The sequence below is a fragment of the Solanum tuberosum genome, unplaced genomic scaffold, assembly GCF_000226075.1.
Source record: "Solanum tuberosum cultivar DM 1-3 516 R44 unplaced genomic scaffold, SolTub_3.0 scf00274, whole genome shotgun sequence".
NCBI lineage: Eukaryota > Viridiplantae > Streptophyta > Magnoliopsida > Solanales > Solanaceae > Solanum > Solanum tuberosum.
In genome coordinates, this window is record NW_006239198.1 from 726,867 (window position 1) to 745,438 (window position 18,572).

Genomic DNA, 18,572 nt, shown 5'->3' on the forward strand with positions numbered 1-18,572 from the left:
TTTGTATATATGTATAACGAAATAGACAGTTTTCAATTGTATATGTATAGCGAATTATACATATATATGTTTGCTATGGAGCGCAATTATGCAAACTTTGCTATAACATATAAATATAATTTTTTTGTTTGCTATATGTGAAAGTTGCTCTACTATTTAATAATGTATTTTATATTCCTACGTGGACATCATAAATATTGCATCATTTTTAAATAGTAATATGTCCACGTGGGCACATATATACCTTTAAAATACACTATTAAATAGTGAAGGGTAAAAGGTCCTTTATAAAATTTGATATCGTAACAACAATTTCGGCAAAAGTTGAAGTATTTTTCAGATCATTTTATTTTTATTTTTAATAAACTAAAAAGCCAAATCTGATTTCTAAACCCTAACCCAACCCCCCTCCCCCCTTCTTCTCCTAGATTCAGATTCCACCCCCATCCATCGGCCGTCCCTGAAACTCCAAAATTTCTTCTTCTTTTCCTTTTTAATTTTGAATTTTTACATCAAATTCAATTTTTTCTTCTCGATTTGTCCTTTTGGGGTTTTAAATCTAATAGTGTCTGATAGAAAAGAGGCAGGAAGAAATAGAGAAAAAAAACAGTAGCAGCAGTCACCATTTTTTCCGGTAAATAAAACGGTGACAGTTGTTAGAGTAAAGAAAAAAAAAAAGAATTTTTAAATATATTTCTATAAAATAAAAGTGTTTTAAATATTTTTACGTTAAACTAAGTAAAAAATTAAAAACAGTAAAGTTGTGATTTTTAACAATGTGACAGTGTATTATATAAGTCAATCGATTGTAAATAAGTGTCGTCTACCCGATGGTGTCGGAATTTCATGCCAGGTCAGCTAAAAGTGTATAATAATTATATATGTTAAAGTTGAAAATATGCTGACAAGTTTGTGACTTTAGCCTATAAACTACTCCCTGTTTCTCTTACTTAGCAAAACCAACCACCTCCGCCTTTCTATCTCCGCATCTCTCACGGCAGGTTTTGTTCAGAAAAAGGTTAGTCTTTTAGTTACCTTTCTTTATCTCATTGTACACTAGTGTATGTATGTATGTGTGTATTCAATTTTAGTTTTTTAATCAAGAATTGGAAGTTATTTTGATTCTTGATTTTCCGGCAGAATAGGGTATTGGTGAAAGAGTGTTCATTGATGCATGTGATTGTTCTGTTATGGGGTTGGGTTTTCTTGGTTGGGTTAGGGGATTTAGTTTCTGGGTTTTTTTTTCTTTTTAATTGTGCTAGTGGTTGTGTATTTTGATCAATAAAAAATGTGTATTTTGCATCAGGGGTTTAGTTATTCTGGAAGATGGATTCAGGGGATGTGTCTCTTCCAAGGAGGAGGACTAGACAGCAATTCTTGAAATATTGGGTTGAGTTAATTGAGAAAAGGAACAGTTTGGGTCGAACTGGTAATCCTACTCAGGCTTCGACTTGTTCGGTGAATATTGGAGAGGATGTGAGTTGTGGGAGGAAAAGAGATAGGGTGGGGGAGAATACAGATTCTGCAGATGGCAAGAGAAAAATGGGAAAATCAGAAGATGGAAGTATGGTAAAGGTGGACAATGGGAGGAGTAACTTCAGCCCAGGAACTTGTGAGTCCATTACGAAACCGCCTTTCATCCACGAAATATCTGATGATGATGGGGAGGAGGAGGGGAAGGAGAATGATGTTTTAATTGGGGAGGCTGCTGCAGGCTCTGCTGTAAATACTGGATCATGTTCAGTATCTTGGTCCAATGTGGGGTCTGTTGGATTAAGGAGTCCTATGTTGAATGTAGCAGATGAGGTTGTTTCATCTACCTCAAGCATGTGTTGGACAGCGGAGAAATCAGAAGAGGTTGCTGTTACAATTGCATCTTCTGAGTCAGAATCTGAAGCTTCAAGTGATGAGGATAATGATGACTCCGAAGACAAGAATTACCAGGTGAAAGAATCATCAAGTTCTAGCGAATCTGATGATGTAAGACGTGATACATCGAAAGATGATAAGGAATCAAAAGATGATGATCTGAGTTGTCCAACAGAGCAAGAACACCATGAAGAAGGAAACAAGGAGTCAAATGGTGGGGAGCTAGTACCTCAGCTTGCTGTTAAGGGTGAAAAGAACAACAAAGGCCGTTCATATCTTCTTCGGCCGCGCTCACTTCCTAAGTCCAAAACGAAGAAGTTAAACCATGGAAATTGTAGCAGCCCGATTCTTCTTAGTGAATCCTCATCTGAGGAGGACTGTGATGTTGATGAGTCGGTGCAAAATGTTGTTCAAAAGGATGCTGTTCGAAAGGTTAGAAAGACTCGGAAGAAAATTCTAAAAGATTCTGAATTTCTGAAGTTTGTTGTTGATTCCATGATAAATGTTGATGATCATGATAAACTTACTCCTCTTGAAGAGAAAGAACAAAAGGAACAGGTTCCTGTCAAAGAAACACTTCCTTTAATATTCCGGTTTGAAGACGAGGACCCTCTTCCCCCAGAGAAAGAAGAATGGGAAAAGGGAGTTGATGATCTTTTTGTTGAAATGGACATGTGTATCTTAGAATCACGTATTGGCTTTACAAATCCATCTGATTCACCGATTCAAAGTGAAAAAATAAGTGGCTGTCAGATGGGGAACCACCAGCTTGTTCTAGATGAACAAATTGGACTCCTCTGTAAAGTTTGTTCCCATGTGCATTTGGAGAGCAAGTACATCTTCCCTCCATTTGTAAGTATACGAGTTTTATCCTGTCAAACACTTTTCTTTTCAATTAGGAACACAATTTACAAGATCTGTTGTTATTACTTTGATAGATCCCATCTTTATCTTAATGACTCTGTAGTAGTTTTTATTTTATTCTCCTGTAGACCTGCACATATACTAATATAAATTCATGGCAGCTTTTTCTATAGCTTTGCCAAGCTGGAAGTACTGGTTGTTTTTAGCTGTTAGGATGATTGAGAACTGAAAGCGTGCTTGACATAGTGCATGATAACAATAATGCAGTTGGTTCTATGCCTCAGATTCGTAATAAGTTCTTGAATATGGAAACTTTGACAGTTTGCTATGGCCTAATAGTTTCTCTTTCAGTTAAATGGACATGCTAAAAATTTACAGCAATAAATGGAATTAGTTCAGTCAATTAGTTTGTGAGTTTCTTAGTCCATAATTAATATTTATTCTTGATAGTCCATAATTAATATTTATGCTTGATGTCTCTAGTTACATGTTCTATTACCATCCTTTTTCTTGGTAAATAAGTTTTAACTTTATTATCAAATAAAAACAGTTTACAGCTCTAGGAAAAGAAAAATCACAGGACTATACAAACCATAGCCTGGGATAAATTACAACCCCTAAATATCAGTTAAGGATAATAATTTAGTTCATGCAAAATTAGTTTGTAAGATTTGTTAGTCCATAAATTAATATTTACACTTGATAGCCCTAGTTACATGTTCTTTTGCCATTCTTATATTTGATTTTATGAAGTCTGCTCTCTAATTTATTTTTTGTTCACTCTTAAATTCTTGAAGGCTGAGAGAACCCGAGGGAGGCATGAAAGAAAATATTTTGGAGAGTCTCCATCCCTCTTGGATGTTGACGGCTTCAAATTTTATGATTCTTCTGCCATTCATGATGCTGCTATTTATGGGGAAGGAACTGTGTGGGATTTAGTTCCCCTTAGTGCCAAAACAACAATGTATCCTCATCAGCGTGAAGGGTTTGAGTTCATGTGGAAAAATATTGTTGGAGATATGTATCTTGAGAAGCTGAAAGAGCCTATATCTGGTAATAGGGGAGGATGCATAATCTCACACCCACCTGGCACAGGAAAAACCCGTCTCACTATAGTATTTCTTCAGGCATTTTTGAAGCAGTTTCCAAAGTGTCGGCCTGTAATCATAGCTCCATCCAATTTGCTTCTTAACTGGGAAGCCGAGTTCCAAAAATGGGAGGTCGACATTCCCTTCCACAACTTGAACAGCAAAGATTTCTCTTTCCAGGAAGATGAAGCTACTGTTAATGTCTTCCACTGTTTATCCCGTGCCGGAAAAAACAATCCACACCTTATACGTATGGTGAAGCTGAGATCCTGGGCTAAAAGTAAGAGTGTTTTGGGAATCAGCTATGACTTGTTCAGGATTCTCACGGGAGAAGATGGAGACAGTTATGCCACAGAGATTAGAGAAATACTTCTAAAGTTACCTGGTCTTCTGGTCCTTGAAGAAGGGCACACTGCTCGGAACGATCAAAGCCTTGTGTGGAAAGCTTTGAATAAAATTGAAACAGAGAAGCGCATACTCTTGTCTGGAACTCCGTTCCAGAATAACATCAAAGAGTTGTACAACACCCTATGCGTAGTTAGTCCAAAATTTGCTGCAGATTTGGAGCATAAATGGGCTTATCTTAGCAGTTCCATTGACAAGAATGTCCGAGCATTGGAAGAGCTTAGGGATATGATTGCACCACTAGTCCATAAATGTAGTGAAAATGTGAAGAAGGTAAGCCTTCCAGGTATAAGGGATATTGTGATACATTTGAAGCCCACACATTTGCAGAAGGAGTTGCTTAAAAGAATTCCAGAGAATCCAGGCTCCTTTTACGAACAAAATATGGTGTCTCTAATCTCTGTTCATCCTTCATTAGTGGCAACGAGGAAGGAGTTTGTTGACTTAGAAAGTCAGCTAAAAGAAAGAGGATGTCGATTGGATCCAGATAATGGAGTAAAAATGAAATTTGTTGTTGAACTAATCAGACTCTGTGGTGGATTGAAGGAGAGGGTTATAATATTTAGCCAGTTACTTGATCCTCTAAACTTGATCAAGGAGCAACTTAATTCTCTCTTTGGCTGGACTTTAGGCCGAGAGATCCTCTATATGGATGGAAAACTTGATGTAAAGCAGCGACAGATATCAATAAATTCTCTTAATGACCCTAAGAGTGATGTAAAAGTGCTTCTTGCATCAATAAAAGCCTGTTCAGAAGGAATAAGTCTTATAGGGGCCTCAAGAGTGGTTTTGCTTGACGTTCTCTGGAATCCCTCAGTAGAACAGCAAGCCATCAGTCGAGCCTACAGAAATGGTCAGACTAGGCCGAGAGATTCTCTATATGGATGGGAAACTTGATGTAAAGCAGCGGCAGATATCAATAAATTCTCTTAATGACCCTAAGAGTGATGTAAAAGTGCTTCTTGCATCAATAAAAGCCTGTTCAGAAGGAATAAGTCTTATAGGGGCCTCAAGAGTGGTTTTGCTTGACGTTCTCTGGAATCCCTCAGTAGAACAGCAAGCCATCAGTCGAGCCTACAGAAATGGTCAGACTAAATTTGTTCATGTTTACTGTCCAGTGTCATCAAAATGGGAGGTGGACAAGATCGAACAGCAGACGAAAAAAAAATATCATTCAGATGTTATTATGTCTAGGAATAAAGCGAATACTTTCAAGATGGATCCTTCATGTTCTGTGTCAGAGGATACCATACTAGAATCCATGGTTAAGCATGAGTGCCTCCGTCATATTTTTGAAAAACTATCTCATGCACCACGTGTTGTGCCTCCTACTACATGCTTTAATTCTCGTAACCAACCTTCAAAACTGAGCTGTTAGGTTAGTATGCTTTCTTCTTGTTTGCTGGTACATGAAGCAACCAGACTTGTTTAGTTTATTTTGTTAACTGCCTGTCTCTGGAAAATCACTCAACTACTTTTATCTCTTTCTTGTCAGATCGGTTGGAGCTTTTTTTGGGTTGTGAATGACACTTGTTAGGACTTACAGTGGAGCCTAGAAGAATTTTTGCAGTCATCCTTTTGTGAGGTGCTTCATGACAGGTACATTACCATACTATCAGTAAGCATTTTTCTCAAGATTCTAAATGATGTATTCACAAGAACTACTGTATTTATTTCCTCATTACATAATACCGATGAATGATCCCAGGACACCGGAGAACTTCACTAGTAACTAGTGACCTGCCTTTATCGATAAGCAAACTAGTTAATTTGTATTACTGTCATAAACTGGAGAACACTCTTAATAAAAAATATCAGGAATGCTACGTTTTTAGACATGAAAGAACTTTTTTTTAACGTTCTTATCTTTTTCTTATTCCGTTCCTTCTGGTTTCAGGCATTTTGATGCAATTCAAGAACGGCAGATTCACGCCTGGTTAATGAAGAATGCTGATAAGAGTTTTCATCACCCACAGGATGTTCTTGTAAAATTGTTTTGCCAGACAATTTTTTGTTTCAGAACTGTGAAAAATCTCAGGCTCTTTCATCTGTGTAGCATATTCCTCAACACAATTGTATTTTGGCTCAAGTCTCTTGGTATATATGATTCCACTTGTAGATAGTAAATTGGCTTCATGCTTATTTATATGTTACTTTGCATTATATTTTATGGTTTTGATAATTTATTTTCAAAATAATTAAGTGAATACTTTATTTAACAGTGATCACAGTGCCTTAACATAAACTTTCAAGTTATTGTAGTTGTGAAGTGCCAAAAGCTTGTGTTCTTCACATGTAAATGACACACTTGAGTAAACAATTAGTACAGTTTGCAATTTAATCATAGTAAAATAAGGGAAAATAATAAAAGAATAAGAAGGGGGTAAAGTATATGATATGTGTTTGTTAATAATCTTTAAGTACTTAATTACAGTTAACTTTTTAAACAAAACATATATTGGAGAAGGGGGATTACAAGGTCGAGAATGGAATTATCACTAATAAGGTAAAAATTTAGGTAGCATGTCAACGGGCTACTAAAATTCCCTTAAGCATGATTACTTTAAAAATATTTTTACCTTATTAAATTACTTAACTACAATAAGTTGATATGATTTAATGTTATTGGGTATGTACGTAGTAAATATTCAATCCTTCTATTTTAAAGCTTCATTTTTTTCTGCATTTAATTGAGATTTGAATTTTAATAGTTTAGACCTTAGTCATTTTAGTACATTTGTATACATTAAGATTTAAATACTCTTTTGGTCTGAATAGATCTTAATCATTAAAATTTTGAATAAAGTTTTAATATTACTATGAGGTATTTTGTGTGAATAATTATCACCATCCCTCTCTCGATAACCAACATCCGTCACCACTAACTATCTTTGTCATCACAACTATCATTACCACTGTCAACCATCACTGACAACTACTATCACTATCAACCACTACTAACAATCGTACACATTCTTCAGTCACCACCATCAACTACTAGCATCAACCAACTTCATCATCATTATCACCAATTCACCACTATCAATCACTACCATCTGTCTTTGATTTTAAAAATAAATAAAAACAATCACTACCATCACGTCAATCGCTATAACACTAACCACCTCCACCATCACAACTGTCACCACCATTAGTAGTCATTAATACCCATCGTTACCACAATCACTACTATAGTCATCTCCTCCACCATCCCAAGTGGACATAAATTATTTTTTTTATCAAATAATACTTTTCTTTTATTACATTTGTATTCTTTCCATAATTTAATTATATTAATTATGTTTACAAATAAATAAACCATACACATTCGTAGCGGTAGTGAAATAAACCGTCTTAATATATTCAAATGTCTTATTAACCTTTGCAAATTCAATTAATTCTCCTCACTAAAAATTTCAAAAACTGGCAACTTTGAATTACAAACACAACCAAATTAAGAAAATAAACTTCCATTAATCTCTTGTGATTTAGAAAAGAAATAATTTAACCATGCAAAGATCTAAATTATTGATCTGATCCCAAAATTAGGCAAAAAAAGTTTGAAAGAGTCTCCTAATCTATAGCCCTCATGTATTACTCCTTTCCAAACTGTTTTTTATTTTTTATAATAAAAGTTTTAAAAAAAACGAATTAATTAATTAAAAAATGTTTTAAAAAATTAAAGAAAGAAATAGTCAATATCATGATCCAAAAACATTTCATTTCCAACATTATTATTTTTTTTAAAAAAAAATTGTCCTTTTTTTTTCTCCAATTTTTCAGAGTGGTTTTGTTGCAGACTTGCAGTTCCGTAAAACACACACTCCCTCTGTGATCTGTTTTTCCCCATTCTTCTTCTCAAACACATGCAAAATCAAAATCTAGGTATATATGTATATAGTATAATGCATGGATTCTATTTCATTATACATTACGTACACTATATTTCTCTTTGATCAATTGATGAATCGTTAAGTTTTTGTTTTTTGCCCCTTTTTTGTTAGTGTGCATGTGATGTGCGAAGAAATTTGAAGAGAGAGAAGGGTAAAAAAGGGTTACATGCAGCGCAGGGGTGATCAGAAGAAAAGTGAATCACAGAATCAGTATAAGAGAAATAGTAGAGTGGGTGGTCGTTCACCATCAGCACAGCCACAGTATCAACGGGTTACTTCTGGAAAAGGCGGTGGTAGCTCTGTTCTACCTCCTCCTTCTCCCGATTCCGATTCCTCTTCTCCCACCACGCAAAGGTATTTTCCGGTTTTTTTTTTCTACGAAGCAGAGGTGGAGCCAGTATTAGGAGTTTGGGGTTCTAAATTTTTTTTCTCTTCCTTACCACTGAGTTGTAAATCAGTTTTGTTAGAGGTTCACAAGTTAATACACATATATTTACTTAATTTTCTATGGAAAAGCTACTGGGTTTGTCTGAATCCACGAACCCCACCTAGCTCCGCCCCTAAGTACGAGGGTTAAATTAACCAATTTTTGGGTGAGACTTGTCATAGCGTTTGGTCATGAGTATTTGTAACAAAAAGTAGTTTTTGTTTTTAGAGTGAAAAATGATAGTATTTGAAAATTTGAGTTGTTTTTGAATGTTTGTGAGTGATTTGGAGTGAAAAAGGCTTTTTGGTGTTTTTCAAGTTTATGAAAAAGTGAAAAACATCAAAACAGTTGAAATCAGAAAAATTCCGGAATTTTATAGCCAAACGTGTTTTTTCTTAGTTTAACTCCGGAAAAAGTATTATGTGCTTATCAAGGTGTTCCCCATTTTGTTTTGCACTTGAGCCAAGGGCCTTTCTGAAATAACATTTCTACCTCCATGAGATAGTGATAAGGTTATCCCTAGACCTCACTTATGGAATTTCACTGGGTATGTTGTTGTAACTCTAGAAAAAAGTAGAAAAAAGTTCATGGCCAAAAGCCTAGGTATGGAATTTTCATACTTGTACCTACTTGGTCCCATAATAAATGTGGTGCTTTAGAGTACTGTGTATGAGGGTAAATTTAACTAATTTATCGGTGTGATTTAGGGCCAACATTTTTCAAGTTTTTCTTTTTAATTAGACATTTGAAAATTGTGGTTAGAAGTACTACAAGTCATAATAGTTGATAATTCAAAATGATTTATGAAGAAATAAAGGACAAAGAAAAACTTGTTTGAGTGTTCAAATAGTAGATTGTATTGATGTCACATAAAATGGGATATTTGTGGAATGAAACAGGATGAGATAGAGCAGAATGGATGTAGATGATTCGTGGTAATTGATACGTCAACTAGTTTGGGATTGTGTCGTTGTTGTACTTATGCATGTTTGTCAAACAAACAAAGCTTTGCCTTTTCTGAATATGATAAATGAGTACTAGTACAAGAAAACTTTTGACCTTAGTTAGGTGATAGTTTTAGATAATCTGTTTTTCTCAGTAAGAAAAGGAAATACAGCAATAAGTGCAGATTAAAACTGAATTAATCTCTTATAAGAAGTAGGAGATCTGTTAAGTTTTGATTTTTCTTGCCAATTTGCATTGGAAACTTGATAGTTTCCTGTGCATGTGATCGAGCTCCCTCTTCTGAATTCATAATTCACATTTTTTCAAAATTTAATCCCGTAATTATCATGTCTCCTAATTGTTCCATTATGCCTCTAATGAGTTGACTGAAGTTGAGTTTGAACTGCTTCTGAGTTGTTTGAGTTACTTGACTAGAACGTTACTTTATATCATGAAGTTATTGATCTAATTTGCTTATTGAGCTATTTCGTTATTAAGGATCTTCTTATCGGATAGTAATCTAAACACTGCATGCATCTGAATGTTTAGGTCACACCTGCATGCATCTTCTTTGTGTCCTCGTGGAAAAAATTCTATAATTCTTGAACTTTGATCTGTTGAATGGAATTTGACATTTATAATGATTTCTCGTATTAGCTTCAAGAAGTCTGATGGAGAAACAGGTCCACTGAAAGTGACTGATGCTGTGCAAAATGATGCCCCTGCCAAAACCTCAGGATCAGGTTTTTTAATTTTCCTCTAACCATTCACTATTCAACTGCTTAATTGTGCCTATGTCAACAACTATCAAAATTCTTTCTAGCCTATCTGCATTGCATACTAGTTTACTGAAAAACATATTACCTTGTTTGAAGCACTTTAGATTTCACAGCCGTTTCCCTTCATCACTGTTGATGAAACATCCTATGCATATTGAACACTTCAACTTTTTGTTTGTTTGTTTGTTACTATTGGATTTTCTAGATGCGTCAGTGAAAAGGATATGGTAAAACCATTGATCTTTGAAGTCCAAATGTTCTGAGAGTCTGTAGGTTAATAGGCGAAATGATGATGAAAAGCTTCATTGGTCTAGGGTAAAGAATCATGAATCAAGATAATTAAAATCTGCCAGTAGCAACTTCACACGGAACTATTGTGGGGATCCTGAAATGGGAGAACTTAAAATCTCGAATCTTGAATCTAGATTCTTTAAAATCTGGTTCATATACCTTTCCAGAATTGAAAACGCAATGTTTCTAACTAGAGAAAGATTTACTTGAACTTGTAATAGAATATACAATGCATATACTAAAGATCTTACTGTTGCTTTTGTGGGCTTAATGTGTTGATCAGACAGGTATAACTTTTTTCTCTTCTCGTTCTTCTTTAGGTTTTCTTTTTATTTGTTCATCTGTTTGTTTGTTCTGGTTTGCCTCTAAATGATGCTGCAATTCCAGCATGCTTCCTTTAATTCGTCACTTCCAATGAATACGACATTTATCATTATAAATGCTTCTTGAACTTAAAAGGTAACAAACAGATTACTACAAATAGGTTATATGGACTGCAATTATTTTAAGCATCTATTTTAGAAAACTAATTGTTGCTCATTTATGGCATGATGAGGAATCTTGTGCTAGATATATTATAGTAGTGGTTTTGGTACTTAAGTTATGGTAAGTGGAAAATTGGCAAGTCATTTAGTATTCTTTAAAGGAGAGATCGGATTTGGGGAATCTGTGGATCGGTGTCTGCAAGGGTATATATTTCTTCTCATATCTTGCTTTGTGTGGTTCTCTTGCAAGCACCAGCTTTCTTTTCCTTATTTTCAAGCATCATACCTCTCATCTGGTTTGTCATTGGTTATTTCAATAATTCAATGGAAAGAATAAATCGCTGTGAAGTTATGTTATCTCATTATTTCATGCATTCTGAGCTTTCGGGATCTTCAATTTCTCTAACGTCAGATAAGTTAGTTGAGCCAGCACATAGAATCAGACATGAAGATAACCAAATTGTTTCTAGTGCTCTTTCTTCTCAACATACATCTTCAGATTTGGATCCGTCTGCTCCAAAGACCCCCATGAAAGGTATTCTTGCTGTCATAAACGTTCGTACGTGATTAGACATTAAATCATATCCCAATCTATTTTCTCTTGATGGATTCTGTGTATGTCTGTAATTGGACCCTCGAGGGTGTGGAATCTCAGTAAAAATGAGAATGAATTGAACGGTGGACATATATGTTTATGCCCACTACATAGTTGAACCTACATCAATGGACTTGCATATCTGCATTACTTGTTCAGTATTGCTAACATTTTTAGGATCTCCGATGTTGTTTCATTTACTTGGGCTTCCATGAACTGTGTTTGTATTTGGCAGATGACACTTCTAAAAATGTATCTCTTCAATTTGGAAGCTTCACCCCGGGTTTTGTGAATGGAATGCAGGTACCATACATAAGCATGTCATTCATATATTACATGTGCTTTACGAGATTATGAATTATTCTTTAACAAGAAAGATCACATTTTACTTATTATTATATATTTTTCTCTTTAACTCCAGATTCCTCAAAGGACCAACTCAGCACCCCCCAACATGGATGAGCAGAAGCGCATTCAGGTAGTGTAAGCTGTCTAGTGATTCCTTATGTTTGTTTTATCTGTAGATACTACTTCAGATTGGATTGGGTAACCATCTCAATGAACGAAATCACGAAAAGTTCACACAAACTAGATAAAATAGCATGGAGAAACTTGAACAACTCCTCCTCAAATTAGTTACTATCTGAGATTTTAGTGCGTTATTTCTGACTAAATAGATCAAGATAAAAGCCTTGAGTAATATATTTCCGCCAAATTATACTTTTCTTCCAATATCGCATGTGGTTGATTGAAAAAACTGTTCTCAGAATTTGGGCATGTATCTCCTCAGTGATAGAGAGAGCTGGTTGTGGGGATTGTCATGGTCTAGCTGTCTTTCTTATTGGTAAATGGCAACCGTAACTTAAACATGTTTTAAGCCGAGGAAGATCATGTTTTCACTATTTGTTTCAAGAACAACATTTGTAGTCATATTACGGGTGTTTTCTACTTTCTAGCTCTTTCAATTGCCGAAGTGATTTTCTGGTAACGCAACATTCTGTTTTGCAGGCACGATCTAGTCCTTTTAGACCACTGCAGCTTTTGCCTTCTTCTACTCCACATCAGCCGCAGCTGAGGGAGGATATTGGGAAGCCGATGAATAAAAATCCTGATCCTCAGCATTCTCATGAAAGAGACCTACCTGTTCATGTTCAGGTTCCAGCAGCTCAGGCTGTCGGTAGCATGCAGAAGTTATCTTCTCTCCCTTTTCCGGGGGTTCCAGTCAATCCTCCTTTTTTGCAGCCTCATGGTCCTGTGCAGTTCGGAATGCCTGGACCACAGGTTCAACATCAAGGAATACCTTGTTCTTCGTTCCCAATGCCAATGCCAATGCCACTACCAGTTGGAAATCCCAACCAAGTTAGGCATCCCCCATTTGTCCCTGGTCTCCAACCTCACCCTATGCAGCTTCAGGGAGCAATGCAACATGGACAAATGATGAACTTCCCTTCTAAATTTGGTCATCAGCTGAGCACTCCATTTGGCAACATGGGAGTTGGGATTCCACCACAGTTTGGGCAGCATGTTAGGAAGGTTAATTCTCGCAAATCTGTTAAAATTACTCATCCCGACACTCATGAAGAGTTGAAACTAGATGAGAAGGTTGACATGAAATTGGATGGTGGTTCATCTGGCTTGGCAATACATCATCCTGGGGGATTACCATCACAGCCTATGCATTATGGTCCCTCTCGCCCTATGAGCTTTTCCCCACAGATGTCCCCGAATCCTATGTTCTTACAAAACGCTCCTTCAGTTCCTATAACAAACTCCCTTGTGGCTCCCTGCGCTCCCGGACTAGGATATAACTCTTCAGGTAGGAAAGATTACTAACTTTTGTTCGTGAATGTAGTTTTAAATATTTATATGTTTTTCATATTTCCTATCTGCAACTTTAATGTATGTGTGTGATTTCTGTTTCTCCAACTTCAGTTCAATTGGCAATTAACCAAGCTCCTGGCTCTGTTAGAAGAGAGGTTTTGGCATCTTCATATCCAGTTTCCATGAAGACAGCGGAAACAGAAAAGGCACTGCAACCACCTTTGAGAGTTAACTCTAGTGGAGAGGGATTAAGGATTCTCTCAGAAACCTCTGTTGAGGCTTCAGAATCTACCTCCAAGCCAACACCTTTTGCTTCACCCTCAAGCAAATCACTTATTTCTGTCGATATACCTCCTTCTGGTAGTGCTACATCTATAGGAAGCAATGTTAACCATGTTCGAGGAGTCGATTATGTTGAGACCGAGTTGAAGAACCCTCCAAAGAAAAGCCAATTGCATCCTCAACAACTACAAGAGGTATGTTTACTTTTATGATAGTGCAGTTTCCACGTGTCTTCACATCTCTAGTCTCTCTCAAACTACCCATAGGGCCTACTTTCTGGCAAGGGGAGACCTTTGATTTTTCTGATTATTTCTTATTCAGTTAAACATGACTTGAGCATTCTCATAACTTTATCATTGTATGAATCAGGAAGGAAATTCCGTGTCCAAATCGAATCCTACTCCAACAAGTTCAGTAGACCGTATTTCTGATGGTCAAAATGCTGCAACTATAGAAACCCAAGCAGCAGCGAAAGAAACTCAAACTGAAAGAAACTCAAATGATAGGAATGCATCAGATCAAGTATCAAGCACAGGGGGCTGTGAAACTAACAATGTGGTTCATCAGTTGTCACATTCTGCTGCTTCCTTATCAGATTGCAATGTTTCTAAAATTGTGGTGCCTGTTGCTACATATAATAATAAAGAAGTTTCTCCTTCTGCATCTGGAGCAAAGTATAATGACGATTCTCATATTCATACTTCACCGTCATCTCCATCATATACCAAAATTAGGGGCAAAGTCACTGAGGAAACAAAAACTGAATATCGTCGCGTTCAAGGATCAAGTCCAAAGGATAAACATACAAATAAGGTGAAAAGTGCAAACTCCAGGGGAAAGAAAAAGAGAAGAGAAATTCTTCAGAAAGCTGATGCAGCTGGAGATACGTCTGATCTTTATATGGCATTTAAGGGACCCAAGGAGAAACTACAATCTTCTGTTTCTTCAGGAAGTGTTGAGAGTTGTTCCAGTCTCACTGCAAGGAAGATATCATCAAGTTCCAATGAAGATTTTTCGGCAAATGAAGATAAAAAGAGTACAGGTGAACCAAACAACTGGGAAGATGCTGCTATGTCAACTCCAAAGTTGGAAACTTCTGGTGACAATAAAATTGTTAATGATAATCTTAGGCATCCAAATGGTGGAAGTGATACTACAGGACAAATGAGATACTCAAGAGATTTCCTTCTTACCCTTTCTTCTCATTTCGGTGATCTCCCTGCTAATTTTGAAGTTCCGTGGCATATGGCGGAGGCCCTTTTGAGTCCTAACTCTAGCATTTCGAAAGAGGTAGATTTTAACAAGAATGGTCCAAACTCCTGTCCTGGACAAATTAATAGCAGACAAGGCAGCTCTTCTTGGTCTGAGAACCGTCCTACTGGAATGGCAGATGATGGCAGGTGGACCAATGAGCAACATATTGATATCAACCAAGGGGGAAATGCTAATGGTGCTCGTCCGGGTCGAGGAAACCACAAGAATATGAGGAATCTACAAGGACAGCCACCTAGCCAACATGTATCTGTGTTTCCTGCTGGAGCAATGCTGCCATTAGCCTCTCAGGGAGGAATACAACATATTAGGTCCGATGCCAACCGCTGGCAGCGGGTTTCTGGCTCCCGAAAAGGTTCATTTCCTTCTCACTCTCCACTGCAAGTTATGCACAAAGCTGACAAGAAATATGAGATACGCAAAGTGACTGATGCAGAAGAGGCAAAACGTAGACACTTGAAAGCTATCCTCAACAAGCTAACGCCACAAAATTTTGAGAAGCTGTTTGAGCAAGTAAAGGAGGTTAATATTGATAGTGCTACCACTCTTGCTGGTGTCATTTCACAGATATTTGACAAAGCTCTAATGGAGCCAACATTTTGTGAGATGTATGCAAATTTTTGTTATCATCTAGCCGGGGAACTTCCTGATTTTGTGGAGGACAATCAGAAAATAACCTTCAAGAGACTGCTCCTTGATAAATGCCAGGAGGAGTTTGAGAGAGGTGAAAGAGAAGAAGCAGAAGCCGACAGTTTGGAAGAGGATGGAGCGGTAAAGCTGTCAGAGGGAAAGAGAGAGGAGATGAGGTTACAAACACGAAGAAGGATGTTAGGTAACATCAGATTGATTGGAGAATTATACAAGAAGAAGATGCTTACAGAGAGGATAATGCATGAGTGCATCCAGAAATTGCTCGGGCAGTACCAGACTCCAGATGAGGAAGATATTGAATCTCTCTGCAAGCTTATGAGCACTATAGGAGGAATGATCGACCATTCCAAGGCAAAGGATTACATGGACGCGTATTTTGATATGATGACGACAATGGCTAACAATACAGATTTGTCTACTAGGGTGAGGTTTATGTTGATGGATATTATTGATTTGAGAAAAAATAAGTGGCAGCAAAGAAGAAAAGTAGAAGGCCCCAAAAAAATAGAGGAAGTGCGAAGAGATGCTGTGCAAGAACGTCGAGCTCAGGTTGGTCGGTCCCCTCGTGGTTCAAGCACTGTTTCCTCTGCTAGAAGAGGGCAGCCTGCAGATTTAAGTCCTCGTCCATCCATGTTTTCTTCTCCAGCTCCTCAGATGACTCCATTTCGTGGAATACCATCACAAAATCGTGGAGTTGGAAGCCAGGATTGCAGGTTAGAAGCTAAACATCCACATGAGAGTAGGACATCATCAGCTGCCATGCCACAGCGATCTATTGATGATAATAAAACAATGAGCCTTGGTCCGCGGGGAGGCCCCGGAAGGGGAACGCCTTTCAGGGGTCAAGCAATGCATTCTGCTGGTCCCGTGACTGCTGGTGCTGGTGGGTGGTCACCATACAACTCGAGACAAGAATCAATATCCAAATATGCTCCAGGGACAGTTGTGAAGCCTACTGCTAATTATGCTCGGCCAAATCAACATGAGCACACACATTATGCAGAAAAAGAATTAACAAATACAAATCGTCCTTTTGGGAGATCTGCTGAACCACCAGCGCAAAATTCACCAGGAACGATATGGTCTGAAGAACGTCTTGGAGAAATGTCGATTGCAGCTATTCGTGAATTTTACAGGTACAATTTCTCTCGCCATTGTTTAATTTTTCTACACCCTAATTGCTAACCCTTTCTTATACGGTGAATCCATGAAAGGAGTTGTGTTGAAAAATATACAAGTGACCAGTGCATTACCGATCATAAAATGTAAAGAAAGATTACAACTTGAGGACTTTTTTCAGAATCTGCGTCATAGCAAGAGTGTAAAAGAATCATCTGAAGGAAATGATAAGACCGGCTAATTAATTATGAAGTTTACATTCTTGAGATATGATAACTTTTATAGACTTTATGCCCCAGTGTAATTAATGCGATCAAGTATTTGTTGCACATATCTGTAACGTGGAAGTTATTTTAGTAAGGAAAATTACTTCTATGATTGTAGCTTCACATTCAGGGAGCCGACATTTTTAAGAAACTCGAAGCAAAGAAAACTACTAACAACATTTACATAATGTACATGGAGTTATTCTTTCATTCTGTTTGACTACATGAGAGAAGATCCATTCAAGGATTTCATTTGGATAATCTCAAAAATCCTGCTCTTCCTATACACACCTTTTACAGTTATAAACTTATAATCCGTGTGATTTTCTGGTTCCAGTGCAGTTGATGAGGACGAAGTTGTTCTACGCATTGGAGAATTGAACTCACCAAGCTTTCATCCAATGATGCTATCGATATGGGTAAATGACTCATTTCAGAGGAAAGAAAGGGACAGGGATCTTCTTGCTCGGCTTCTTATCAGTCTTACGAAGTCAAAGGTGGTACTGGAAACCAAACATCTCATTAAGGGGTAAGCTGACTATTTCTTTTCTAATGCCATCCTACTCTTTTCTTATAATTTTCTTACTCTTAACAGGTTTGAATCAGTTTTAGCTACTTTGGAGGACGAAGTTACTGATGCTCCAAAAGCAGCTGTATTTCTTGGTCACATTTTCGGTAGATTAATCAGTGAAAATGTGATCTCTCTGAAAGAAGCAGGACATCTTATACAACATGGTGGTGAGGAGTCTGGTCATCTTCTGCAAACTGGATTGGGATACGAAGTTCTCGAAAGTACATTTGAACTTATAAGATCAGAGAAGGGAGAATCAGCCTTGAAAGATATCTGCAGCGCGTCCAGCACACAGTTGGAAGATTTTAGACCACCTGTTCTGTCCAAATGAACCATTTTTTAATCATTAGGTGGTGACAATAACCTTTTGTTTTCGACCTGGTTAATGGTTATTCATTGTTTTACCTAAGAACAAATGCAGAAGCAGGGCAACTTAATATGCAGAATATTTTGTGAAATGCTTAGGCATGTATACGTGACTGTTGATATCAACTTTGTGAAGCATATATCAATTTGGTTTACTGGGCTAGGTGTTTTCCAAGATAGTTTAATGTTCTAGGTAATTTCTTCCCTTATGTCCAAGCCTTAGTGGACAGTGTTATTCCGTACCTGTGTTGGTGGGAGGTAGCAGATACTTTAATCATGGTGCATGCCCTTGGCGATAATCCTACCCCCCCCCCCCAAATTACAACCAATTCTCAGTTCTGAATTAAACTCAATGAAACCACCTCCCCTTTTGTTTTTGAACCTTGGTGGGAGGTAGCAGGTACTAAACAGATGATTAGATGTGTACATAAGTTGGTTCGGACACCGTCTTTATATAAAAAAAAATGATAAATATGCATCAAAGTATCTAATGTTATTACATAGGTGTATGTTTGGTGTGTTATTAGTATGTAAATGCACATAAACCTAAGTGGAGCACAAATATATATATATATATATATAT

General features: G+C 37.1%; 2 protein-coding genes and 1 long non-coding RNA gene across 3 annotated transcripts; all 3 read left to right on the forward strand.

Moving 5' to 3' along the window:
• Positions 1 to 790: 790 nt before the first annotated feature.
• LOC102589702 (SNF2 domain-containing protein CLASSY 3-like) lies at positions 791 to 5,084 on the forward strand (the record flags this gene model as incomplete). The annotated part of the gene is made up of 3 exons (XM_006358573.2): positions 791 to 1,018; positions 1,307 to 2,721; positions 3,531 to 5,084. Coding segments are annotated over exons 2-3 (2,949 nt in total), but the record flags the coding sequence as incomplete, so codon positions are not given.
• A 22-nt stretch (positions 5,085 to 5,106) lies between these two features.
• On the forward strand, positions 5,107 to 6,368 carry LOC102586529 (uncharacterized). The gene is made up of 3 exons (XR_001474906.1): positions 5,107 to 5,604; positions 5,722 to 5,825; positions 6,124 to 6,368. It is a non-coding gene; the product is annotated as an uncharacterized lncRNA (long non-coding RNA).
• Positions 6,369 to 8,285: 1,917 nt separating this feature from the next.
• On the forward strand, positions 8,286 to 18,101 carry LOC102590035 (eukaryotic translation initiation factor 4G-like). The gene is made up of 11 exons (XM_015313982.1): positions 8,286 to 8,473; positions 10,149 to 10,234; positions 11,459 to 11,581; positions 11,877 to 11,944; positions 12,063 to 12,124; positions 12,166 to 12,187; positions 12,650 to 13,457; positions 13,574 to 13,938; positions 14,114 to 16,803; positions 17,390 to 17,581; positions 17,648 to 18,101. The coding sequence occupies exons 1-11, from the start codon at positions 8,286 to 8,288 to the stop codon at positions 17,952 to 17,954; spliced, it is 4,911 nt and encodes a 1,636-aa protein (XP_015169468.1). The 3' UTR covers positions 17,955 to 18,101.
• Positions 18,102 to 18,572: the final 471 nt, after the last annotated feature.

What these genes read in the sequence shown, in the direction of transcription:
- LOC102590035 (XM_015313982.1), top strand. Translation starts at nt 8,286, where the DNA reads ATGCAGCGCAGGGGTGATCAGAAGAAAAGTGAATCACAGAATCAGTAT. An exon ending in TCCAAAGACCCCCATGAAAG is followed by an intron (nt 11,582 to 11,876) that starts GTATTCTTGCTG and finishes TGTATTTGGCAG; the next exon opens with ATGACACTTCTAAAAATGTA. An exon ending in ACCAAACATCTCATTAAGGG is followed by an intron (nt 17,582 to 17,647) that starts GTAAGCTGACTA and finishes TACTCTTAACAG; the next exon opens with GTTTGAATCAGTTTTAGCTA.